The following is a 27157-nucleotide window of genomic DNA, read 5'->3' as shown; positions in this document are numbered from 1 at the left end:
CAGCCCACCCCCCATTCCCACCTCCTCCAGGGCAAAGCCTCCCCCGAGAACTGAGATCAACCTGGTAGACTCAGTCCAGGCAGGTCCAGTCCCCTCCTCCCAGGCCGAGCCAAGCGACCCTGCATAGGCCCCAGGTTTCAAACAGCCATCATCCACATCCTTTTAAGAGTAGGGCCAACAATCATTCTGCTCAAGCCTTCTGCAGAGTTCTATGACATACAAAGTTGGGGGCCTCTGTGGTAATGTAAAACTTTAAAATACCTTGAAAGGCAGGGCATGGTTGAACATGCTGCACGCCTTTAATCCCAGCACTCAGGAGGCAGAGGCAGGATGATCTCTGAGTTCAAGGCCAGCCTGGGCTACAGAATGAATTCCTGGATAGCCAGGGCTACACAGGAAAAACTCTGTGACAGTCCCATCATATCAGAGACATCACAAATGGGCCCTTAGGAAAGGATCCTCTATAAAACCCAGAGAGAAGCTTCATTAAGTGGGATAGCTTAAAGAATAAGAGAGCTGTCACAGGTAGAGGGATGGGGAGAGGCCCTGAAGAGGAGCCTTTAGAGCAGCGGTTCTCAACCAGTGGGTTGAGACCCATTTAGTAAACCTCTGTCTTCAAAAATATTTACATTATGATTCATAACAGTAGCAAAATTGCCTAGTCTACAGAGTGAGATCCAGGACAGCCAGGGCTACACACAAAGGAACCCTGTCTTGAAAAAACAAATAACCAAACAAAAAATAAACAAAAAACCACAGTAGCAAAATTACAGTTATGAAATAGCAACTAAATTTATGGTTGGGGGTGATTACGAGGCACTCTATTAAAGGGTCGTAGCATTAGGTTGAGAACCATTGCTCTAGAGAAATGCCTCTGAACAAAGGGAAGTATCTGCCAGATTTTCTATCCTTTCAGGGGTGGGCAGTGGGAAGTTGGACAGCAGGTAATTCAGTTCAGTATCATCTGTGACAAGGAGCATGGAGGAGCCAGGTACTACATAGGACCATAAATAAAAAGGTGTGAAAAACCCATAGCACAGCACAACTTTTTAACGCACAACTCTTTCAAAGGCTGTTTTATTTCCATAGAGATTCAAATATAACTAAAAAGATGGGATGGATAGCCTCCTCGGTGCTGAGGAATCTAGGTTCATCTTGTGCTTTGTTATTGTTAGGCAGTACCTCCTGATCTCTTCGTCTTTGTAAAGGCGGTGGGTTGGATGACATCTACCACACTGTCAGCCTTAGCCTGCTCCTGGCATCTTCTGGAGCTCATAGGAGTCTCACACATTCATGACCCAGTGTAATCATAAACCTCTCTACTTCATTGGTCTGAACAATGGCACCATGTTTGGGGGAGCTTCCCGAGGTCTATCTGACAGGCGTACATCCAGCTAGAATGACTCTTTGTTTTTGTTTTTCTGAGACAAGCTTTTTCTATTTAACAGTCCTGGCTGCCCTGGAACTTGCTCTGTAGACCAGGCTGGCCTTGAACTCAGAGATCTGCCTGCCTCTGCCTTCTGAGCGCTGGGATTAAAGGCGTGCGCCACCACCACCTGGCCTTAAAATGACTCTTGATGCAAGGCTTCCACATGCCCCCTTTCTGTGTTCTTTGGGTAGGCAAATACACAAGAGAAAAATCACATGCCCATTTAATTAAATGTTTATTCAATGAAAGGATGTATAAAAACTTACAAATCTGAGAACTCAACTATACATAGAAGAGGATGATGGGATATTCAGTTTCTAACATACACGTACGGTATCGCTATGCACTAGCCCCGCCCCTTGCCCCGTAGTCCTCACTTCTGGCTCCTGTTGCATCCTGTGAGACCATTTTCTTATTGGCCCAAGGAAAGATTAATGAACAACTTTTAATGTTGTTAGGCCAGTGGGGGAAATTTCAGGTGTTAAAAAAAATTGGAGGATACACATCAAAATCAACTGTTTTTCCTCCAAGAAGAAATTAGATTATTATTATTTTTGTCATCCTGATTTCTCTTTGTTATTTTTGATGCTTTAGTAGATGTCACCGGTGAACTATGGGCATTGCATTTTAACAAGGTCTCTCTACGTAGCCCAGGCTGGCCTCATACTCCCAATTCTCCTGCCTTTACTCCCCGCCCTCCTCCCCTAGCACTGGGGTTACAGGTGGGCACCGCCAAACCGGGCAGCATCAACTTTTACACTCATTAAAGCCACACTTTCTGCTCACAGCTTTCCCTGTAAGATGCGTACTTCTGTAGTCCCGTCCTGGCAGCGTGCACACTGATTTTACAGGCAGCCGGCTGACTGACACACGCTCACCACTGGCGACTGCTAGGAAACGGCATGCCACTGCTGTTCAGAAAGACTCTCTAGAGAACCGTGTTCTCAAAGCCGATTTTAAAACAAGCTTGTCGGAAACCAAAACCCGGCATCTTCTTCTTCATCCTGGGAAGAGGCCAGCATCGGGTAAAGAGTGTGCATCAATTCTCCTGTGTGTAGCAAGTATCCGTGTGTTCGCTCACATACAAACTCACAGCCTGTCAGGTTTGATCCAAATATGAAGATTGCCATCACATTATTACTCTTTTTGCATTTTGTTAAAGTCGACTTCTTAACTAGTGATTTTCCTTAACTGGACATAATCTCAAAGGCTACATTCTGAAATCAGACACCTAGAGGGCTAATATTAAAAACATTTGCTTGGGTTTCAAGTTTCCCCACACCTTCTAGGTTTGCATAGCAGAGCCCAGCTGTATCTCTTAGACGTGTGCTGTATTTTCTGACTTTGTTTCTTTGAGAAGGAAGACTTATTACCCAGGGACAGTCATAATTTTAGCTTACCAAATTATATTCTAGTTGTTTTATTATATACCCTTAATTATTTCCAAGTAGGTTTTTAAAATAATCTAAAACTTCTCAAAATCTATTTCTTTATAAGTACTACTGACCATTATCCTTCCAATATCCCCTGAATTAAAGTAAATGTAGTCCAGGTTTCTAATGCACAAAGCCTTGCGGAGATGGGGCTGGGAGAAAAAGGGGCCGGGGAAGGAGTGGGGCCCGTTTGTATCATGCCATGGTGAAACTGTCCCGAATTGGGGTGGGGGGTGGGGGGAAGATTCTTTGTAAAAATGACAGTTTTTAAAAAGACAAGTAACATTCAGTCTAGTAACACAGTTTCCTGTTCCTTTTTGATGGACGCTAACACGGGATGGTCAGATTCAGTTACTTCCGAGTCCCCGCCGCCCAGGAGGACTGACCGGCCCCCGTCCAGGGCAAATACGTCTGAGTTCTGGTTCTGGCAGGAGTGTTTGACCACCTCGTTGGGGGTGGAGAACGTCTTGTCGCACAGGTTGCACTTGTAGGGCTTATTGGCCTGCACCAGCATGTTGTCCATCTGGCTGCCTTCCTCGAAGGTGCAGAGCTCCAGCGTCTGCTTGTCCACCATGGTGTAGGTGTCGATGCTCTGGTTGAGGCACACGTGGCGCGCGGCCTGGTTGGCCCTGCAGAAGCTCTTGTCGCAGGTGCTGCACTTGAAGGGCTTGCCCGTGTGGATGTACATGTGCTCGCGCCAGTGGCTCTTCTGGATGAACTTGCGGCCGCAGATGGTGCACTCGTACTTGCGCCTCTTCACCTCCCTCTCCTGGTCCGCCTGCTCCAGGTTGTCAATGTCCGCGATGTCCGAGGGCGGTGGTGTCTCCGACTGTTGCTGCCCGTCGATGATGGGGGAGTCGGAGATGTGCTGCAGCTCGCTGTCGCTGATCATCCCCGCCTCGGGCACTTCCAGAGCCTCCTTGCCCAGGTCGGCAGCGTTGCTGCAAAGCGACAGGGGCCCGCGGCTCTCCCCGGGAGGGCCGGCCGTGAAGGGCACCCCCGTGTGGATCTGCAGGTGCTCGCGCAGGCTGCTGCGCAGCGTGAAGCGCCGGCCGCACAGATGGCAGGCATAGTACTTGGGGAAGCTCCCGTTCCTCTTCATGATGCTCGGCTTCACGTGGGCGATGGTGAGGGACGACGGCTGCTCGTCCGAGGAAGAGGCCTCCAGGTTGGTCTCCTCCCCAGGAGGAGGGGGAGGAACAGGCGTGGAGACAAGTTCGGGTGACAGTGAGGTCTGCAGGGGGTCGGCGGGAGTCATGTTTGTCCGATTCACCTGTGCCAGGTTTGCAGTCAGCTGCGACAGCTGTGAGGTCTCGGGCACCGGCTCCTGGTTCATCCGGGACGCCTGAGGCCGAGGCTCCCGGCCAAGTTTCTCAGGCCCTATGTTCATCTTGGTGGCTTGTCTCAGCTGGTGGTCTGCGATCTGAATGCCGTACAAAGACGAGGCCAGCGGGAAGACTTGCTCGGGATGGGAAAAGGTGCCTTGGCTGGCGAGGCTGGCTTCCTGGATGAGGGGGTATGCGTGCAGGAATTTGATCCCTTGCTCCAACCGCACGGGGTCGATCAGCTGTGGGGCCATCTTCCCGGTGTACATCAGGTGGAGCAGGTAGCTGAATATGTCAGGCTGTATGTCAGTGGGTTTCAGACGAACACATTCACTGAAAAACAGCAGAAAGCCATGAAGAAACACCAGCCTCTGATTAAATGGAAACAAAGCCTGAAGAACAACTAAGGCCCTTGGAAGAACACTTCCGTGGATCAGGCTGACCCAGCTTCAGTACGGACCCAGTTCTGAGCTCAGCAGCCCGTGGGAGGTAAGCAAAAGAATTTAATCTGATTAGAAAGCCTTGAAAGCTGTAAGTTGACACATGCGTGGTTACTAGCATAACAACACATAAGAGCAGGGCACTCAAACTGTCGGAGGTCCACAGCTCTCTGAGGATGCGACCTCTCCCGCAAGGGGGATGAGTGGTCACCCCCTCAGTGTCACTAGGTGGCACTGGAACGCAGTGTGGACAACAGTCTTCACCGATGATGTCGGCATCCCAGGGGTCCTGCGGTGGGCTTTACAGCCCTTCTACCAACTGCCCACAGTCCTTCCTTCACAGGTGCCAAGGAGGCCCATGGGTAGCACTCTGCTCACCTCAGGGTTGGTGAGTGGCAGGGCTGGGACTTGAACCTAGGCCTACTTAATTCCAAAGCCCCACGGAGATCCTTGAGCAATGAAACAGCTCTGTGGGGCAGATGCTGGGTTTCACTAGTCCCATCTGAATGGTGGCAAGCCACCCACACAGATGGCTGTCTACCTTTCAGACTGACATCACAAACAGCACCCTCCCCCACAAACAGCAATAGTAAAGAAGTGGGGACTCTCCTCAGACCATCGCTCCTGAAAGTTCTAATGTATGCTGAGCCCAATGAGATACATGTCTCTGTAGTACAGGAGGCATACAGTATCATCCATGGAGTGAATATATTCTATGTATTTTCAGAAACAGTTTCCTTGAATGTCTTGAAATTTACAGTAATTTTGATTCTATAAACTCTTGACATTAAAGATCTTTTTGGTAGATTTAGCAATTATAATTATGTTCATTGTTTAAATCAATTATCTTACCATTCTAAAATTTTTACAGTATACTCAATCTTCTAAATTTACCATTTTATTTTGTTAAAATAAAAACAGATGGGCTAGGCATGATGTATAATCCCAGCACACAAGAGGACGAGGCAGGAGGATTATCTGAACTTCAAGGCTAGCCTAGCTACAGTGTGAGACACTGTCTAAGGAAAAAGAAGTAGTGAAAGAAAAGAGGAAAAGCTAATGTGATTTTAAGACGGACTTCTGACAGGACATATATGAATAATTACTGGACAGGTATCCAGGTGTATTTCATGAAGACTTAAGGCTCCATGCACTGGTCACATTTAACTACAAAACACCAAAGTCAAACAGCACAAGGCAGACACACAACCTAGCATCCACCTACAGCACAGGATCGGGAATTCCAGCCTGATAGTGTGTTCTTTAAAAAAAAAAAAGAGAGACACAGATTGCTAGATTGTTCATAGCTTTAGTCTGTCCCTCTGAGACAAGGTCTTCCTGTGCATCCTATGTAGATCAGGCTAGCCTGGAACTCACAGAGATCCACCTCCTACCTCCCGGTGCTATAACTAAAAGTGTGTGCCACCCACCACTGGCATGATCAGGCAGAGACCCAGGGAACTCGGAAACGTAGGCCTTCTGAGATGTGTATTTCTCAGGGAGATGAACGTGGTCCTCAAGAGAGGAGGGAAATACAGGCGGGGCTTCCTTTCAGCATTCACAAAGGTCTGCCCAGCTGAGCCCCTTTCCACAAGGGCTTTGTAGTTGCTCACTGTGGTTGGACAGGTCACTCTGTTGATTGCTTGTAAGTGGTTACTGAGAGTAAGAAGCCTTTCCAGTTCTAAACAAGTTCCTGATGGCAAGAACAGGACGGAACTGGGGAGTCAACACTCTTCACTTCAGCCAGGCCTGGAGGGAGTGCTGGGAACCCCCCGCCTCCCAGAGGAAGCTGGGAGTCCCTGGGGTGCCCACATATGCTTGCAGTCCCTTCCGTGACGTTCCCGCTACTGAAATCCTGTGCTCCTTTTATTCAGGACTTGTTGGACCGTCCACTTGACATGACTGTTGCTTCCCCATCTTCTACAATACACACAAGGAACTCCACCTAAGCTTTGATGGACAGACATCTGCCAGGTAGCTCACTTCTATGCAGGAGAAGGGCAAGGGAGTGTTAGTACAGCCACAGACACCACTGCACAGCTGCTCCCAGTAATGCCATGTTCGGTCTCCCTGCTAGAATTTTAGAATAACAGTTTTAAATAATGCTTAACTTTTCTGTTTTTGAGACAGGGTCTCATTATATAGACCAGGATGGTCTTGAACTCACAGAGATCCACCTGCCACTGCCTCTGAAGTGCTGGATTAAAGGCACATGCCTCCATACTCAGCAGGTTATTCTTAGCATGAAGTTTTGTTTTTTGAGCGCTCAGTCTACAGAGAAAAGATAGAGACACCTAGTGGTAACTACAGGACATGAAATGTTCTAAAGCTGAAAAGATCCAGTCATGGGCTCAGTCTTTGGCTATTGGAACAAAGTGCCTCTCCAGGAGGCAGGAAGCGCTGGTTAAAAGTGGGCTGGTCTCTGCTCTGTTTGTGACAGCGAATTTGAATTCTGCATCTAGGGGTGTACAAGGATAGCCATCAGGTGGGTGTTTTCAGATACAAAGTACAATGTTTAAAAAAAAAAAAAGGAAAGACAAAGTGGGCACCTTTCGGTGGGTCCTGCCAAGGTATGCCACTAAGCAAACATGCCATGCGCAACAGAGGTGGTGCAGGAGGTTTACAGGGGAGGAGGGTGGGCGGCAGTGAAAGAGCGAAAGCCATGTTGGAGTGGGGACATGAGAGGAGGTCACAGAGAGACAGGACAGGGCAGAGACGGGGCAGAGACAAGACAAAGAAGAGAGGCGAGGGGAGCGAAGGAGGAGCAGGAGGCAGAAGAGCGAGCTGTGCCTGGCGGGCACTTTAAAGGGGTGCACATGTGCACAGCTGACTGCGGAAAGGCCTGGCGACGGGTGATGACGTAACAGGCAGGCTGCTGCCTAGGCAGAAACTGACACAAAGATCACTTCCCTTCCTTAGACATTTGTTCACTGCCCTACACATAAAAGAGGGGATGTTTCTTGCATCTAATTAAAACCCATTACATTGTCTTTTACACTTCAAAATTAAAGACATTTCTTTTTTTTGTTTGTTTTTATTTTTCGAGACAGGGTTTCTCTGTGTAGCCCTGGCTGTCCTGGAACTCACTCTGTAGACCAGGCTGGCCTCGAACTCACAGAGATCCATCTGCCTCTGCCTCTGAGTGCTGGGATTAAAGGTGTGTACCTCCACTGCCTAGCTAGATGTTTCTTTTTCAAGGTCATTCAATTCACTGTGTTGAGATATTTTTTTCCCCTTGAGACAGGGTTTCTCTGTGTAGCTTTGGTGCCTTTCCTGGAACTCACTCTGTAGCCCAGGCTGGCCTCCAACTCAGAGATCCACCTGCCTCTGCTTCCGCCTCCTGCATGCTAGGATTAAAGTTGTGCGCCACCACCACCCAGCTACTGTGTTGAGATTAATGGCTGCAAATAACATCTTTAACATAATGATGTTAAAGGAGAAACGAAGTCCAGTATATAAGCCCATTTGTTTTCAGATAGGGTCTTGGCTGGTCTAGACCTGACAACTTCCTCGCCTCAGCCTCCAAGTACTAAGATTACAGGAATGCATCGCTCCTCTTGCTTAAAGGAAATGTTCTCAGTACTAGAAGACAGTAAGTAGCTCTTCCTCACAGCTAAGTCACCTCCTCCTGGCCCCTTTGCTCCTCCCGATGTTTATCAAGTAGCTATTAGAAGCACACACCTCAGGCATACCCTGTCCTGTCCCAGGATATCTGCAAAATTCACTGCTCAGCCACTCACTACAAGTGTGTGTGGGTGGGGTGGGGGGTGAGTGACAGCAATTTACAAGTGGGGGAGGGGTGAGCAGCGGTGTAGAGGAAATGCTGCTGTAAGCAGCACAACACAGTCATCCTTGAAGCTTCTGTCTACTTAACTAAGGAGGAGGCAAGGATTAGGGACATCAGGGAGTGGACAGGACACTCAGTTTGGTTCAGGTTAGTGAGCCACAAATCAGGCAGGGCAAAGAGAAGATGGTGTCCCAGAGATGCTCAGGTGACAAGGGTCAGTCACTCTTTAAGTGAGAGTCTCACTTCCAGGAGCCAGACTAAGGAGCTTCGACACCCGTCTTGCTGTGCACAGGGATCTGCTCAGTTTGCCCTTACCTGAGTTCTGGTCAAAGGCATGCCTCACCCAAGCAGTCTGTAGGAATATTAATCTGACAGTGATGTGGGAAATGAATAGTTACCAGATAGGAAAGACAGAGCGCATGGGACATGTATTGAAGATGATCTGGAGAGCGAAACGACATGATCTGAACTACATCTGAAGCTTGGGCTACTTGAAGATAGAACACAGCAGGCAAGCCAGGGCTCTTCTGGGGGAGAGCCTTAGTTCAGCTCTATCCATGTCCAATGAGAAAAACAGAGCAGGGGTAGCCGGGGCAGGGCACTTAGGAACAGGGATCTGCAGAGAGATGGAGGCTGGAGCTAAAACTTGAAAGTTTCCACCAGAGAAGGCAAAGTCCGAGAAGATGAGCCACCCACCACAGTCAGTGTGCAAGGCCAGCAGGGGCTCAGGAGGCCCAAGGAGCAGCGCAGAGGAGAAGAATCAAGGACATTTGGTCACAGGTGAGGACCGCAGGAGAATAGGAGGGTGGCAGTGTTCGGGTGGAGAGGTGCCCTTTGGGACGTGACTGCAGCGGAGACAGAAAACCACAGTGCAAATGGACAGGAAGAGTGTGGGATGAGCTAGACCTGCAAAGGCACAGGTGGCCCTTTTAAGAAGGTTCAAGGAACAGAGAACAGGGCTGTATTCCAGGGGCTGGCAAGGTCAAGGAAGGTCTCCTGCCCAGACCAGGCGGGGAGGGGTGGGGGAGAGAAGAGAAATGTACAGAATAAAATGGAGAAATGGGAGGGAGGGAGGAAGAGAGGAGGGAGGGAGGGTGGGGGAGATTATTTTCTTTACACACCCAGAGATTTTTTCTCTCTAAGAATCTCATTTAGGAGAAATCAAGGGAAAATAAAACAAAAAACAAGGAGAGCCAAGACACAGATTTTTACATTAGAAAAGAGGGAAATGGAATTTGTGCCCTCCAGCTTCTCCTTTGAAACTAAGTATTCAAAGTCAGGTATTCAGGGGCCAGGGCCTGGAGGAGCTGGAGGGCTTACTTACTGACTGGGGCCAGGGAGGTCTGGAGCCATTCAAAGGTGATATTCACACAGAAGGCAGCTTGGAAGGGGAGGGGCTGCCTGGAGCCAGGTAGGTAGGGGACTCTGTGACTCTCAAGTACAAAGGAGAGAATTAAAAACCAAGAAAGACAGGGAACAGGGGGCTAACGAGGGAGTGGGGTAGGTACCTAGACCCTAGGGAGAGGCAGAGACCCATGGTCTGGATGAAGGCCAAGAGTGTGCTCAGTGGGAAGAGGGACCCAGAGTCAGGAGGTCTACAGCCATTAGATTATTATCAACCACTTTAGTTACCTGGTCTGATGGACAAACAACATCTTAAAGTAATTGGAGAATGAAGCAAGAACTGATTTGTGTGCCTTGAAGTACACATCGCCGATGGCAACCGTGCAGTCACACAGGAACCCAAACTCTCGCTGAGCGTTTAACTGCTGCAGTAGAATAAGTCCATGGTTGGTCAAATCCATTTTTTACAAAATCTGCAAAGTAAACAATTTTGTTTTTAAGAAAGGTGTTCCACAAATAAGAATGTGTCCTAACGTCATAGTCATGTTCACAGCTCACACGTCATCAAGGCTAGCGTGTCAGGCACTGTTAGACATGATACATACATCAACTCATTTATCATCCACAACAACCCTGGGAATAGGACCGGCCAGCACTCAGGTTTTCAGATGATGTCATCTAGGGTAACTCAGAGTGACTTGCTGAGGCCGGGGAATGAATCCGAGTAGTGGATCTCCAAGCATCAGTCCTAGGAAGATACATGTGGACCACCAAGTCCTTTAAAGATCCCCAATGCAAACACTATGATTCATGAGAATTGACCAATCTTCCACCGAGACAGAACCGTTTTAGTGCTGGGAGGAGTCACAGCAAGGCGGCTCCTCACCACAGCCAGAGCCACAAAGGCTTGCATATCCATCAGCAATGGAGCTGGGCCTCTCTTTTGTGGAAGAGGAAATGGATTTTGAGATTTGTAAGTAAGGAGGCAGAGAAGTCGAAATTTAAATGTGAATGCACCTACTCCAAATCCTGTGCTTTCTATTATTCAGTCAGCCCAACCGGCGTCCTTGGGACCCCATCTGTTTACTGGGAGAAGCTGCTGGAACCTACAAGGTTCATGAAAGCCCTAGATGGCTCTTTCCAGAAGCACACCAGGAAAGCCCACCCTAGGGGTCAGCATTGCTTTCTCTGAGACTAGGAGCAAGGCCAAGAAGTGTGCCTTTCCCTCCAGCAGCACTCAGAGTGCCAGGCAGCAAACCAAAACAAGATGGAAATGAGAGTCTACACCCAGGACGAGAGGAAGCGAACCTGTAACAGAGTATCCAGGGAATTTATTCAACAGCTTCTATAACTAATAAAGGAATTTAGTAAGGTGCAAAACCAAAACCCCAAACTCTAACTAATTGTATCTTCATATATGAGGAATGAACATGGAAATGAAACACAGAACCATTACAATCCAAATAATGAAATACACAGGTAAATCTCACAAACTGTGTAAGGGTTACATATGGAAAAATACATATTGCTGAATCCCAAAGCCTCAGCAAGATTTCTTTCTGTAGACAGAAGATTGTTTGAAGATGTATGGAAGGCAGAAGAAGTAGAAATGTGTGGAAGACAGAAAAAGTAGACTAAGGTTTTGGAAAAGGACGCAAAGGTGGGGAAATGGGTCCCTCCACTCAAGCCCAGATGTAAGCAGCACAGAATTCAAGACTGCTATCAGAAGAGAGCCTGGGACTGGAGCTCAAACACTGAGAGAAGCAGGGTGGATGCTCCAAGGGCAGCAGAGCCGCAGCAGCAGGCAGCCGGGCCTCCAGAGGCCGGCCTCGCACTTTCATGCACAAACTCAAAATGTACCTCAGGCTTAAGTATAAAGCACACAACTATAAGAATTGTAGAAAAACAACAAACAAAAATCCCGAGGGGGCTGCAAAAGGAGAAAGTGGTATGTTGGACTTGTGAAATTCCAAGTGTTGGCTCTGGGAACAGTCCACTAAGAGGATGGACAGGCAGCTAAGGACTAGGAGAAAACATCGGAAACTTCACAACTCCTCAGAGGGTCTGTACTTGCAACGTAAAGGACTGTGAAAGTCAACAGTACAAAATAAACTGCAAAGTGAGACAGACTTGAAGAGGTCACCAAAGGGGAAAGACAGATGGTAAGTGGACAGACAATGGTCAGTATTGCCAGTCCCCAGGGGAACAGAAACAGTGTCAGCACACACTCATGGGGGGTGGGGGCCGAGGACAAAGAGGAACTGGCTTATGCTGCTGGTGAGCTCGTGGGATGGTACAGATGGCCTGGAGATTACATACAACCCAATGGCTGCTTAGATACATTTCTTCCAATAAATAAAAATGCACTTTTACCCAAAACTGTACATTAATGTCTGTAGTGGTTTGACCAGAAACGACCCAGCTATGGTTTGGTTGTCCAATAGGCTGTGGTAGGCACCACGTAGTCACTGGAAGAGATGAGTGAGCCACTGCCGGCCTTGGCAAACAACGCACTAATCCCAACCCTTCAAAAGCTGGGATGGGAGGACTGTGAGTGTGAGGCCAGCCTGGGCTACAGCGAGACTTTTCCAGGACGAAAACAGAACAGAACAAAGGAACTATTGTAGACGGAAGAGACAAGAGTGAACTATGCTCAGTGAAAGCAGCAACCCACCAAAGTTTTATGCTGTTTGAGTCCTTAATATATCCAGGAAATTTAGAGAAATGGAGAACAGACTTGCCGTGGTAAGCAGATGATATTGCTACACAAAGGGAACCTGATGGATGCCTGTGGTGATGGAAATGTCCCCCAGAGGATGCGTCAATGTCAGTATTTTAGTGGGGATACAGCCCAGCCCATACAGCGTCACCTAACTGATTGTGAAGGGCATGGAGAACGGCGGCAACAAAGCATTTCTCAACACAGCAGCCAAAAGCTGGTTATGTTAGACACATGGGAGATCTGAGGTGCTGTGTGGCCCGGCTTCACCGCAGCCCTGGTCTGGATTCATAGCACGAGCGCTGTGCACGGTGAATGTAATGCTGAAGGGCCTCTGCACAATCGTGTGAGCCTTTGGAGGGTTGGGATTAGTGTGTTTGCCACCAAGGCCGGCAGTGACTGTGTGGTTCATTCAGCAACTAAAGGGTAGCTTTATAAACACTCCATGTTATAAACTGCTTTTTAGAGATGCACACAATGATTTCTGCTTTCACAGAAACACAGTGGTTTAATCAAGGAAAACATGATTTAGAGTGTTTTCCTGCCAAGTGGAGGTGGCGAACACCTTCAATCTCAGCACTCAGGAGGCAGAGGCAGGCAGATTTCTTGAGTTTGAGGCCAGCTGGTCTACAATTCGAGTTCCAGAAGAGCCAGGGCTGCAGAGAAAAAAACAATGTCACACTGGAGTAGATGTACTGATCAATTAAAACTTTTTATTTTTGGAGACTAAAACATTTTTCTCAGACAGAAAAAAAAGACAAAATACCTAGAGCATTCCACAGGGGGTTCACCGGAGAGTGTGAGGGGTGTGGCAGAGGGCCCTAGGGTCTCAAAAGAGCAGTTCTGGGTGCCCTGCCCAAGGGACAGAAGGGCCTTCTCTCTGCTGCACCCCTCTCCTCCCCAGGGTACCCACATTATTCCATGAAGCTGAACTGACACAAACGATACCCACCCTGTGGGTGTAAGGCCACCCCTCCTTTAGAGGAAGGCCTGTCCTTCTTCCCACCACAGCCAGCCCCTGCCATCTGCTAGCCAAAACGGCTTAGCAAGGTCCTGAGAACCCACCCTTGGCAGTGAGGACTCGGGAGCCCGTGTGGTGCCTGGTGCCCTCTCAGTGCCCACCCTTCTTCCTCTGCAAATGGCTGGTTTTGCCCCACTCGGCTCCTGTGTCTTCCCCCTCTGGTGCTGCTCTGAATCTGGTCCACAGCCAGCGTCCTGTCTGTGGTGGGTGTTCCTGTGGGGACCCAGTCACTTCTGCCCTTAAACTCAAACCTATGTACCACCACCTACAACCTGAACTTGGAGCACGAACTTGGAGCATGGCACCACTCTCCACCCACCCTTCGGCCAGCCAGCGCGCTCTCTCCTCAGCCTCAGCCTTCCCACCCTCACTCTAGCTCTCTCTTCCCAGTCATTTCTGATCTCCCTTCCCACTCACCATAGGACAGAGATCCCCCCAGAGGGCAAGCGTGACGGTTCTCGGTCCCTGGGCCACTCACGCTGCGCGTGTACATTGACGCTGATCCAGACTTTCTGACCGTGCACTTACTAAAAAATAAACCTGGACATGTGATGGTCCAGAGGCATAAGCTAATCCCAGCCCCCACAAAGATGGGGGTTTCCCCATGTAAATATGTAGAAAGGACACAACCCCAGGATCCCTGCCAGAGGAGGGACAGGAGGGACACACAGTCACTCCATCAGTGGGTCTCAACCTGTGAGTCCAGACCCCTTTGGGGTCGCTTAAGGCCTCCGGGAAACAGATATTTACATTATCATTCATAACTAGCAAAATTACAGTTATAAAGTAGCAAGGAAAATAATCTTATGGTTGGGGTCACCACAACATGAGGAACTGCATTAAAGGGATGCAGCGTTAGGAAGGTTGAGAGCCACTGCACTAGATGGAAAGTGATCTTTCCTTTTCATTTTTTTTTCTTTCTTTTTTTGAGATAGGGTCTCATGTAGCCTAGACTGGCCTTGAACTCTGGATTCGCTGATCTCCACTTTTTTTTTTTTTAAATAAACACAGGATTTCTCTATGTAGCTAGTCCTGGTTATCCTGGATCTCGCTCTGTAGACCAGGCTGGCTTCAAACTCACAGAGATCCACCTGCCTCTACCTCCCAAATGCTGGGGTTAAAGGTGTGCGCCACCACCCGACAGTCTCTACTTCTTAAGACATTGGACTATAGGTGTGCACCACCATGCCTAGCTATGAAAAATAATTTTTCTAATGTAAACAAGGCATAACAAAAAATATAATTTTATGACATTAAATGTCTACCTAATTTTTAAATTTTATTTATTTCTCAGACAGGTTCTTATGTAGTCCACACAGCCCTTGAAGCTATGATTTTTACCTAAGTGTGGCATTACTGGCATGTGACAATCACACATGATATAAAACTGTCAGTTTGGTGATCTTTACAAAGTGTCTAGCCTATTCTAAAATCCAAGCATTATCAAAAATCCTGTTTCATACACCCATTATCCTCACATTTGGGATGCTGAGTCAGGAACATTCTGTAATCAAGGCTGGCTTGGATTGCATAGCAAGATCCTATTTCTTTTTCTTTTTTTTTTCCTTTTTAACCAATAAAGAGATGTTTATTCCAAAATCTACATATGATCAGAATAAAGAAGACTGCTAGGGTTGGGGATTTAGCTCAGTGGTAGAGCGCTTGCCTAGCAAGCACAAGGCCCTGGGTTCGGTCCTCAGCTCCCCCAAAAAAGAAAAGACTGCTGCCTGGGCGGTGGTGGCGCACGCCTTTAACCCCAGCACTCAGGAGGCAGAGGCAGGTGGATCTCTGTGAGTTCAAGGCCAGCCTGGGCTACAGAGTAAGATCCAGGACAGCCAAGACTACACAGAGAAACCCTGTCTCCAAAAACCAAATTAAAAAGAAAAAGAAAAGAAAAGAAAAGAAAAGAAAAGAAAACTGCTGCTGCTTCTGCTGCTTCTTGCAAGATCCTATTTCTAAAAACAGTTAGAGAACCATCCTGTTTCACCAAGGGTGTTGGGTCAGTGAGACAAGAAGTTTCACTTGGAAACTTCTGGATGAGCTGCTGAGGAAAGGTAGTCTTTCCCCAGGTCCTTGGTGCTAGGGCTTCTGAGAGAATGCAGGGCTCCCTGCCCTGGCCCTATTCTACAAGCTCCACACCAGGCAGCCTCATCTCTGGTCAGCAAGGTCAGGAGGCTGATGGACCGAAAGCTTTTGAACCTTTGCTCTGGACCTTTGCAAATGCTTCTTTCAGAGAAGCTGTCCACTGACACGTGTACTCAGTCATACTTGTGTGTATTCACATATGTGTGCTCCAGTTCTGCAGTCCACCTGATGCTTCCTGAAAGCTTCAGCTAGGTGCCTAGGAGGTTGTCTAGCAGAGTATTTTCCATTTGCTAAACTACTAACTAGGTGTTCAGAAAAGGGAAGAGTGCTCAGCTCCAGCCATGCTTTGGCCCTGACTACCCTGAAGATTTGGGAGAAAAATGTAGCTTCTTTTTATCTAAAAAATTCCCATCAATTTAATGTGTGCTACAGTTTGGAAGATTTTTCTCAATGTAAAAATGTCAGGTGAGGTTTCCCCACAGGCTAAGTTGTGGCTAATGCTTTGGAGTTTACTAGGAGTCCAGAGGAATGATACAAGTGCTCAGGATGCCGCCTGAGGTGCCATGAAGGACTTCAGTTCTTATCTTAGGAACCATCGGAAGGCTCCCAGGGGACACAATGGGATGACTATAAGGTAAAGGGAGTCCTTCCAGTCTCTAGAGTAGAGAAGGGCTGATGGTGGGGACTGAGAGAGAGAGGACAGATTAGAACGACATCTATAGGAGTCAAGACTACAGCATGGTTTGGTGGGGAGAACATGTTGCATCTGAGAGGCCATTGCATTGGGGCCTCTAGGATGAGATGGACGGGCTATAGAGCTCTGGACATAGTGGTCTGGGCCTAGAACTGGTGATTGATGTCTGAAGTCTTCCAAGAAGCCGGACTACCTGACTTGAGAGCCAGAGCCCTTAAATCATGTCAGTGTGTAGTCATGGCGCTGTATGGGAGGGGTTCAAAGGGCCAAGTGTTGGGCAACTGAAGCCTGTTGCCTTCTGGGTATATGGTTTATGTTCTGTGCTGTGGGATGTTCTGTATGGCAAATGTGTTGCTCTGATTGGTTGGCAAATAAATCACTGATTGGCCAGTGGCCAGGCAGGAAGTATAGGCAGGACAAGGAAGTGGAAGGCTGAGTCAGAGAGACACTGCCAGCCGCCATGATGAGAAACAGCATGTGAAGATGCCGGTAAGCCACGAGCCACGTGGCAAGGTATAGATTAATGGAAATGGATTAATTTAAGCTGTAAGAACAGTTAGCAAGAAGCCTGCCACGGCCATACAGTTTGTAACCAATATAAGTCTCTGTGTTTACTTGGTCGGGTCTGAGTGGCTGTGGGACTGGCAGGTGAGAGAGATTTGTCCTGACTGTGGGCCAGGCAGGAAAACTCTAGCTACAGTTCTGTGTGTGAGCCTGCCTTGCTCTGTAGAACATTCCTAAGAGTGCTTACTGATGCTAGTCACAAAGTCAGCAATGACCGCACACTGAAGACCTTTTAGAGAATCCTTAGCCGGCCTTGGGATATCACTCGGTTGGCAGAGTTCTTGCCTAGAATACACAAAGCTTTGGGTTTGATCCCTAGCATCGCATAAACCGAATGTAGGTAATACATGCCTGTAATTCCAGCACTAGGGAGGTAAAGGATGCTCTGAAGTTCAAGGTCAGTCTTCAATATATAGTAAGTTTGGAATCCTGGAGACTTTCTCAAAAGCAAAAAAATCAAACTCCCAATCACCTGACACAGTGAAATAGAACTTTAAGAAGAAAAAGAAGCTACTTAAGCAAAGTCACTTATTGGGGTCTTCTGGGCTCTGCAGGCACCAGCGTACATGTGGTGCACATGAACTTATGAGGTACACATACACATTAAAAAAAAGTCACCATTTTTCCTAAATTAGAATAATGAATGGTTATTAAAGACAAAGAATATCCCCCCACCTCCCTTGACAGGGTCTCACTGTGGGGCTCTTGCTGGTCTGAATTCATTATGTGGACCAAACTAGTCTCACACTTACAGCGATCCACCCACCTGTACCTCCTGTGTGCTGGGATTAAAGTGTGCACGCACATCACACCTGGTGGAGAGAGCGTTTCTGTAAAAGAATTTTATAGAATATCTATGTACTTTCTATGTACACAATATTCTGTAAGTGAGTCCAGGGATTGTAAGATAGATTCATGTCAAAAGTAAAAATGAAAACAAACATTTCCCAGAACCAATCAGAATGATCACTCTCCTCTATTCAATGGTCTGGTTTTTATCTTCACCCTGTCCCCCACTTTGACACACTCAAGATCTAGTTGTCAAGTGTACTCAGATTCCCCAGGCAGCTCGGTCTTTGGAGGGATGCACGAGCAGACTGCATAATCATGATGGACTTTGTCAACCTAAGTTCCTCCTTCATTTGAGTATAAAAACTGAGGAACAACAGCTTTTGGGAATAGATGATTCCCTTTCTAAAGATAATAGCTCTTAGAACTCACTAAACACCACTTAGACTTGGAGTTTCAAGGGCCCTAAAAGGGTCCTCTGAAACCTTCCATTTATTTACACCAAGAAAAGTGAACGCTGTGATACAAGGGGACATCAGTAACTGAAGAGGTATCATTCAGAATCAGATGGGCTCTGTTGAGTAGTTCAGGCCACTTACCAGGAGAAAAACTGCCTTTTCAATTAGTGCTATTAAAAATTAATGTGGGTGGGTGGGCATGAACTAAACCTCAATAATGCTGGTCATTTGAATTTCAATATATTTTAGAACTTTAGTGCAGAGGTAGGAAATGCATCCCCCCCCCATTTACTGAATCCTTTTCCATAGTAATTACAGAAGGAAAGGCATAAACCATCTAATAGCACTTTCCTACTGGAAAATGCATCATTTGTAAAAGATTTGTCTTCCCCATTATATTTTTCTTACATATAATTTACATTTAAGTTAGTTTTTTTTTTTTTTTCTTTTTTTCAAGACAGGGTTTCTCTGTGTAGCTTTGCGCCTTTCCTGGAACTCACTTGGTAGACCAGGCTGGCCTCGAACTCACAGAGATCCACCTGCCTCTGCCTCCCGAGTGCTGGGATTAAAGGCGTGTGCCACCACCGCCCGGCCTTAAGTTAGTTTTAAATGTCTAAATGTATGGAATCTGAAGGTGGCAATTGGGAGAAGTTAAGAAGATAGAGACAATTCTAAAAGTTAGGCTACAATCCACTTTAAAGACACAAAGCACCACGGCAGCAAATGTAGAGACTTCATCTCCCAACCAAAGCAGAGCCTGCCTGCCTGACTCTTCACACCACCCGCAGGTCTGGTTCAGGTTGACTCCTGGGGCGCCGTTTCAGACTCAGACTTCTCTGCTTTAACTGTACCGACTGTCTAAAAGACAATGGGCTCCAGGGCATCTTCGCACACATAGGCCACCACCTGAACTTGCTAATATTTGTTCCCTTACCTCCTTCACCCACCTCTCTCCCCTTCCCTTCCTTGATGGGTCTTTCTCCCCTCCAACAGTCCCCCTTCTGCTTTCAAGTCACACATTGTGTGTGTGTGTGCGTGTGTGTCTGTCTGTCCGTCTTTGTGAATGTTTGGAGATACTTTCAAAGGAACTCGGTTCTCTGCTCCCACCATGTGGGTTCCAGGACTGGGACTTAGGTTATCAGTTCCTTTACTGTGCAGTTTTACTCCTGCACACTTTAAAAAAAAATCATTATCCAGTGGTCATTTGGAAAATAGTGACTCATTGGATTATGATATTTTCCCAATGTTAGCACACTGGAAAGACAATAAGATCAGTATTATTCTGAAAATTGTTTCAACCATATGGAAGCCTGACAGACCTGTGGGCTTCACAAGGACTGTAGATCCTCAGATGCCCACTGTGTATAGCCATTCTAGGGATGGAGAGCATCACAGTCACCAGCCAGTCTGGCCTGGCACTCTCACACAGTATTTTGAGATGGTTCTATATGTTTCCTGGTGCAGACTCAGCACCGTGCACATAATTTAAAGGAACAGTACACAGAAATTTTTGTTACAGATGTGTGACACCGTGTTTTGTTTGTGCTTTTTTGTGAAAGGGTCACTCTACATAGCCCTGACTTTCCTGGAACTTATTACTATTAGGTAGACTAGGCCGGCCTTGAACTCACAAAAGATCCATCTGTCTCTGGCTCCCAAGAGCTGTGATTAAAGGTACGCAATGCTAAGCTTGGCAAATTTTTTTTTGAAAAATTAAAAAGTTTAAGTACTTAGCCAGATATATTAAAGTCCTTCACGAATTCCTAACTTTATACCGTGAACTTTTCCTTCCTTCCTGTTATTTTTGGGAGAGGGTCTTGCTAGTTAGCCCAGGCTGGTCTTGAACTGGCAGCACAACAACCTTCCTGCGTCAGCCTCACCAGCGCTAGGGTTACAGATGTGTGACACCATGTCTGGAGAGTTTTCTTGAAGAGTCACAGATATATCTCTCATACACCATACACGTGGTCCAGGATTTGTTTTTGAATGTAAATGCCAGCATCTAACTTGGTCTCTGAACCAGGAAAGAAAAATTCTGTAAGGCTTGAGCTACCATTTCTTTCTTTTTCTTCTTTTTTTTTTTTAAAGATTTATTTATTATGTATACAGTGTTCTGTCTGCACGTATCCCTGCAGGCCAGAAGAGGGCACCAGATCTCATTACAGATGGTTGTGAGCCACCTTGTGGTTGCTAGAAATTGAACTCAGGACCTTTGGAAGAACAAGCAGTGCTCTTAACCTCTGAGCCATCTCTCCAGTCCCTTTTTTCGTTTTTTTGAGACAGGGTTTCTCCGTGTACTTTTGGTGCCTGTCCTGTAACTCACTCTGTAGACCAGGCTGGCCTCGAACTCACAGAGATCCGCCTGGCTCTGCCTCCCAAGTGCTGGGACTAAAGGTGCGCACCACCGCACCCAGCTGCCATTTCTTTTAGGTAAGGGGAGAGTTCTGTGACTATTGATGCTTGCTCTCCTGTTCCTCATGCCCCCTGTCTCTCTCCTCCCCCTTTCTCCAAGGTCTCATGTAGTCTAAGCTGACCTCAAATTCTGTTGTTGAGAATGGTGACCTTGAATTCCTGACCCTCAAGCCTCCAATTTGGGAGTGCTGGAATACAGGCATGTGCCACCATGCTTGGCACGATTCGATTCTACATCTTAATGTCGGTCTTAGCACTGTAAAAATATGGAATCACATTTAGTATCAATCTGTAATGCTAGTATGTAATTTGCTAAGAGGATGTCCTCAATCTAATGCTTAGAAATTGGCAATTCAAATATTCAATTCCCTGTTAGGTTCTCAGCATCCTGTTCAGAGAACCAAGGAAGACAGATATGGTGCAGAATGTAGTGGAAACTACAGCTGAAGAACAGCTGGTCTATGGCCAAAGGGCATCCATCCCTTCCTGCTTCCTTATTTCTGGTCTAACGTCTTTCATGTCCTACAGGGAAAGGGGATCGGGTCTAGGGATGAAGAACCCGGGGACACTGAGAGAAGGCAAGAGTCCCCCACTCTAAAGTTGATTCCAAGCTGTTTCCTTCACTGCCGACCTGGTATAGGAATTCTCAGCCAGGACCCCCCTCCCCTCCGCCCCCCAGGGGGGGGCGGGGCAAGCCAGTGGGTAGTTGAAATCACAAGGTGACAAGGAATAGCTCCTGAGGGGATGCTGGGGTAAAGTGTTTTATAAAGCTGTCTTAGGGAGGAGACACCATGACCACAGTAACCCTTATAAGTGAAGCATTCAGTCATGGGTTTGTTTACAGTTTCAGAGGGTTAGAGCATTGTCAGCATTGCGGGGAGCTTGGTGGCCTGAGGGCAGGTGGTGCCAGAGTAGAGAGCTACATCCTGATCCACAGGCAGAGAGAACCTGGGTCTGGCCAGGGCTTTTAAAATCTCAAAGCCCTTCCCTGCCCCTCACTGACACACTTACTCCAACAAGGCCACACCTCTTAACCATTCTAATCCTTTCAAATAGTGCCACTCCCTGGTGACTAAACATTCAAACATACGAACCTATCAGGACCATTCCTATTCAAACCAACACAAAGATCTTGTAAAATTTAGAAGTCCTTGTAAGGTTTATAGTCACCTTTAACATAAAAAAAAAAAAAAAAAAAACTTTACCAGGTTTTGTTCTGAGATTAAGACATGTCTAGCATCAACTTTGCTGGAGTATTTTAGTGGGAGTTTTGCACCCATTTACATATACATTCTTTGAAGCTTAAAACCGGTGGTGGCGCAGGCCTTTAATCCCAGCACCCGGAGACGGAGATAGGTGGATCTCTGTGAGTTCCAGGCTAGTCTGGTCTACAGAATGAGATCCAGGACAGGCACCAAAACTACACAGAAAACCCTGCCTCGAAAAAAACAAAACAAACAAACAAAAATCAAACAAACAAATGAAAAAAAAACTATGTAAGGAAGCAGGAAAAACATGACAAAGTTTTCTATCACCCACTCGTGCAATCTTTCAGTGGGATCCACCCACTTTAGTTTTAATTTTAAATATTAAACAATATTTAAACAAGACTAGGTCAATTCCTTAGCTACGAAAAACAAAACAAAAAACCACACATGTAATTCCAAGCTTACTAAATGAGAAACTAAATACCACCTTTAAAAGAATTAGAGATAAAATTACGTTCTTCTTAAAAATTATCAAGTTATTGGGGGTGGGGGGTGGCACATGCCTTTTATCCCAGCACTCAGAGGCAGGTGGATCTGAGTTTGAGGTCAGCCTGGTCTATAGAGCAGAGTTCCAAGACAGCCAGGGCTACACAGAGAAACCCTGCCTATAAATAAATAAACAAATAAATAGAAAGAAAAGAAAAGAAAAAAAGACATGATCAAATTTACAAATATCCTGGGCAGCCAGGCAGTGGTGGTGCATGCCTTTCATCCCAGCACTTGGGAGGCAGAGGCAGGCGGATCTCTTTGAGTCGAGGTCAGCCTGGTCTACAAAGTGAGTTCCAAGACAGCCAGGGCTACATAAAGAAACCCTATTTCAAAACAAAACAAAACACATACACACAAAACCCAAACAAATATCCTGGGCAAAGTAAAGATGTTACCATGAATGTTCCCCCCTCCCAAATTTAATTTTTTAGTTTTTGAGAAGCCATAGTCGTGAGGATTAAAATGTCTTCGTTCTAACTTGGTATACTTTCACGCCTCTCAGAGTAAAATGTTGGTTGTGCACGCCTTGGTCTGGGTGGTTAGGGTTTATAGTATAGACGCTGTATAGGTATCATCAACCAGGAAGGACACAACAGCCCGTTTAGACATGTCCAGATCAGCCCGGAGTTATGGAGCCAAGTCCATTTCCTTTATGCCGTATTTTACTAAAACAAGACACCGTGAAAATGAGTCGAACCTATGCTCTCACGCTAAGTGGATCAAATGCATTGTAGGATGGCGGTGGGAAGGAACAATGCAGACTGGCGGGGAGAGGAGGCCAAAAGCTTGAGTCGCCTCCCCGAGGTATAATTAGTTCGAGGAGTTGAGGTGGAAGTTCTCGCAGTAAATGGCCTGTCAGACACAGGGGTTTCCACACTCTTCCTGCTGGGCTTCACGAGCTTACTTGCAGGAGAGCCTTTATAATCCACTACCAGCTAAAAGCAACAAAAAGCTTGCCTCCTACGCAGCTTCTACTTGTGCATGCATCCTGTCCTGCGAACCAATGGTCTGGGGGGCTTTGCTCCAGTGGGGATACCATGCCTAACTCCCCAGCGGCCCTGCTCAGATAGACAAGAGAGATGCTCGCAGCGCTACGCGGCCGTGCAGAAAAAAAAAAAAAGGAGGGCGCGGCCGCCCGGGCTGCTGCCCGAGGCAGTCTGGCCCCGCCCAGGAGGCTTTGGCCCCGCCCCCGTGTGGGAGGGGGGGCGGGCCGGCGCTCCGGTCCCGCCCCCAGGGTCCGAGGGGAGGTGGGGGGCGGGGCGGGGGGCGGGAGCAACGCACTCAGGTCGCGCCGCCCGCTCACCCCGCCCCGTGAGCCCCGCGTGCGCGCGCCCCGAGTCCCGCGGCGCCCGACACAATGCCGACGCCTACGCCGCGCTCGCGCGCGCGGGCCGCCCCGGCCGGCGCCACGGCCCCCGGCGCCAGGGCCGGGCGGGCGGGCGGGCGTGCGGGCGGGCGGGGAGGGGAGGGGAGGGGGTGGGGTGGGGGGGGAGGGGGGGTGGGGTGGGGGGCGGGGGGACAGGGAGCGGGGAGGGGGAGGGGCGCAGCGCGCGCGAGAGCCGCAGACAGCGCGAGACCCGAGGCCGGAAGCGCGCGTGCGCGCCCCCGCCCGCGAGCGGGAGGCGGAGCCGTAGCCGTAGCGGCAGCAGCTGTAGGAGCCGCTGCAGCTGGGAGACGCGCCAGAGAGGCCGGGCCTGCTCCGGTCCGACCGGATCCCTCCCCTCCCCCTCCCTGCTCCCTCCCCTCCCCCCCCCAAACCCACTTCCGCAGCTCGCGGCCTGGCCGCCGAGGCGGCGGCGGCGGCGGCGGCGACGACCACGAGCAGGAGGCGACGGCGGAGTACGCACCTGACGGGCCCACCTGGAGGGGCTCCGGCGCGGGACCGCTCACCGGCCGGCCGCCGCCCCGCTCCGGACGCCCTTGGCCGCGGCGGGCAGCAGGGACCGGCGACTGGGACCGGAACGCGGAGCGCCCCCTCCCCTTGCGCCCGCCCTCTCGGCTTCCGTCCCCTCCCCCTCGCGCGAAGCCCCGGATGGAGCGGCCGGGACTCGCCGCCGCCTGGCTGCCGGGATGGTTTTGTCAGGCGGCCAGAGTCCCCGGCGCCAGGCGCAGTCGCCGCCCCCCCCCCCCCCCCCCCCGCCGCCGCCGCCACCTCCCCCGCCCCGCGGCCCCCCCGCCCTCCCCTCCCCTCCCCCCCCCCAACTCGCCCCGGCCTCCCCGCCCCGGCGCCCCGCGCGCTCGGGCACGCCGCCTGCCTTCGCCCCGGAGCCTCGGGACCGGGAAGTCATTCGTCGCCTTTGTTGCCACGGCCGCTGCCGGAACCGTTTGCGAGCTCCGGCGGCTCCCGCCCCTCCCTGCGCCTTCCCGGAGCCCGGGCCGGGGGCGGCACGTGGGCCCCGGGACGCGGTGGCGGTGCGCGCTTACCTGTCGCCGGTGCGGCCGCGGCGGGGCGTGAGGGGGGAAGGCAGAGCCGGGCGGCCGAGCCTAACTGTCCCCGCCGCCGCCGCCGCCGCCGCCGCCGCCGCCGCCTCTGCCCCGCGTTGTTGCTGCTGCTGCTGCTGCTGCCGCCGCGGTCGGTGTCTCCGGCGCGGCGGCGGGCGGCGGCGGCGGGGCTTTTCCTGTCCGGTTACGTTAAGGTCACATGACCGAGAGAGCGGAGCGACTAGTGCAAAGAGGCTGAGAGCGGCTCCCGCCGGGGGGGAGAGGCGGCGAGAGAGCAGTGGCGGCAAGAGCCCCTCCGCCCCCCCCCCCCAGCCGCTCCCCTCCCCCCTGCCCGCCTCCGCCTCCTGCTGCTCTGCCGCCGCCGCCGCCGCCACCACCGCCGCCGCCGCCGCCTGCAGCTCGGCGCTGCGGCTCCCACCCAGCCTGGGCTCGCGGCCCCAGCCAAAGTTCTGCAAGCCATGTGCAGCCGAGGCGAGGAAACTTCTCCGCAGCGGTCGGGCCCCGGAGGCCGGCGGCCCGACGACCCCCTTGTTTACAGAGTGTTTAGGTAGGACCAGTCCTGCAGATGCAGGTGGTCGTTTCGGGGTGCAGCGGGAGATGCATGCCCGTCGTCCTGTCAAGGGATGCCTGACATCTCTTGGCTCTGCCTTGGTACCAGGACTGCTCCGTGTTAGCTTTTCGTCCTCGGATGTGAACTTGAGCGGGCTGCTGCTGTCAGTCACTGATGGTGTTGCGGCCGGTGGTGGCTGAAAGTCTTGCAGAAGTAGATGTCGCTGTGTGTCCTGTGTGGTGAGGTGGAGGTGCTGCCTCACATAGGCATCTGTGGGCTAGGATGTTTTTAGGATTGAATGGGATGGGATGCTTATTCCCTTAGGTTGAGCTTTAGTTTATGACGCTCTGCAGGGTGTTGTGTGTATTTGTGCGGTACACCGCTCTGGTTGACTTTTGGCATCGAGGAGTGGATTCAGAGTTGCCATCCTGTTAGTTGTAACGGGGAGATCCTGAAACATGGTAACATGATAGGGGAGTTGGAATTCCCTGATGAGCATTCTTAAGGTTTTTAAGTTGTACTTTTTATGTTGCCATTTTGCTAGTTCTGTCAAGGAAGTACAATTTTATCCCTTTTGAAGAGTTAATGGTTTATTTTACATATCTTAAGATTTTAAGCTTGGCTCCTAAGTAAATGGAGGCAGCAGTTTCCAGGTCACACTTGTTTATAGCACAGTAGTACCTGTAAGGACCTCGATGCCAAACCCATTTGGTTTTTACAGAGGCAGACCCCTAGCACAATGCCTGGCACATTGGCAGTGTTTATCTTGGAAGTCTTGACTTTGATTTAGCAATCCAGTTTTATGTACAGCTACTGATGACTAATTTCTTTGAAGACAAACTAAGCGTCTGTACTGTAGCTGGTGTGGCCCGAGTGAACAATAGAGCCAGTGGATACCTGCCTTGAACTTTCGTAGACTTTGATCAGCTAGATGAACAACTTGTGGAGTCCTTACATGTTTGCCTCCACAAACAAATTCTGACCCTGACCTAGGGCACTATCGGGGCCACGGAGTGACGGATCTGTTTCCTTTTAGTAAGTGACTGAGATGCATCTGATTTGTTGTGTAGAGAGTCATGATTAAGGTCCTTAGATTCTTCGTTCTTTTAAATTGTGCTTGTGGAGTCATCTGTTAAGGTGGACTGATCAAAGAACATCCTTGTGTTTTCTGAGACAGAGTCTCAAAAGTTATGCAGCTTTTGGCTGGCCTGGACCTTTCCACAATCGTCCCTCTTCCCCTGCAGTGCTGGGATTATAGGGGTGCACCACATATCACCTGTCTTTGAGTCTTAAGAATAGTTTGCCAGGACTTGGTATAGCTTGGTATAGCTGTGCAGGAACAAACCAGTGGTAAGCGCTCTGTCATTCCTAAGGCAGGTGGTGAGGGCATGTGTCCTCAAACCGTCAGGAGCTGCTGCTGCCAGCGTGCTTTCTAGAGCAGCCTTGTCTCCTTAGAAGAAGCTGCTGCTCAGACTGGAGCCTGACTGTTTTGCTGCTAGTTCTCAAGGCACAGGCAGGTCTGCTCGACGTGTTCGGAGTGTGCGGCTTATTTTGGTTTTCAGTCCCCATCGGGTTGGTAGGTAGCTTTAGAGGCTGTGTGGGCTCTGCTTTCTCCCAGCTTGTCTAGTGGATGCCGCCTTTGTATGGAGAGGCTGGGAGAAACGGCAGCCCTTGCAGAGAAGGGCTAGTGTAGCTCAGGACAGTGCTAAGGGCACCTGTCACACCTCTGATTCACAGAAGAACCACAGCTGCTCCACGTTGAATAAGTAGTCAATTTTATTACTGATTTGTTTTGGGACTTTGAAAATAAATCTAGCAAATTGGGAATTCAAAGAAAGCAGTGCTGACAATCTGAGTGGATTCATCCAAAAAAAATGAGTAAATATCCTGTGAAGTTTTGTATTGATG

General features: G+C 49.2%; 2 protein-coding genes across 4 annotated transcripts in view; one reads left to right on the top strand and one right to left on the bottom strand.

Moving 5' to 3' along the window:
* Positions 1-1647: 1647 nt before the first annotated feature.
* Zbtb2 (zinc finger and BTB domain containing 2) lies at positions 1648-24986 on the bottom strand. Of its 3 annotated transcripts, none has more exons than XM_052750955.1 (3): positions 24682-24986; positions 10047-10231; positions 1648-4520 (listed from the first exon to the last, which is right to left on the bottom strand). In XM_052750955.1, exons 2-3 carry the CDS (start codon positions 10217-10219, stop codon positions 3149-3151), a joined length of 1545 nt encoding a protein of 514 aa, XP_052606915.1. In that variant the 5' UTR covers positions 10220-10231; positions 24682-24986; the 3' UTR covers positions 1648-3148. The 3 variants fall into 3 exon arrangements, with proteins under 3 accessions (XP_052606915.1, XP_052606916.1, XP_052606917.1); XM_052750956.1 differs by lacking the exon at positions 24682-24986 and adding an exon at positions 24105-24371; XM_052750957.1 differs by lacking the exon at positions 24682-24986 and adding an exon at positions 10364-15287.
* Positions 24987-25137: 151 nt separating this feature from the next.
* Positions 25138-27157, top strand: part of Armt1 (acidic residue methyltransferase 1) — a 62464-nt gene continuing 60444 nt past the window's right edge. The window contains exon 1 of the mRNA XM_052750961.1: positions 25138-25246. Within this exon, the coding sequence (XP_052606921.1) occupies positions 25158-25246 (89 nt within the window). The 5' untranslated portion in view covers positions 25138-25157. The remainder of the gene's footprint in view (positions 25247-27157) is intronic.

This window comes from Peromyscus californicus, unplaced genomic scaffold, assembly GCF_007827085.1.
Source record: "Peromyscus californicus insignis strain IS unplaced genomic scaffold, ASM782708v3 Scaffold_22__1_contigs__length_63687245, whole genome shotgun sequence".
NCBI classification, from domain to species: domain Eukaryota; kingdom Metazoa; phylum Chordata; class Mammalia; order Rodentia; family Cricetidae; genus Peromyscus; species Peromyscus californicus.
This window is presented reverse-complemented; position numbering and strand designations above follow the sequence as displayed.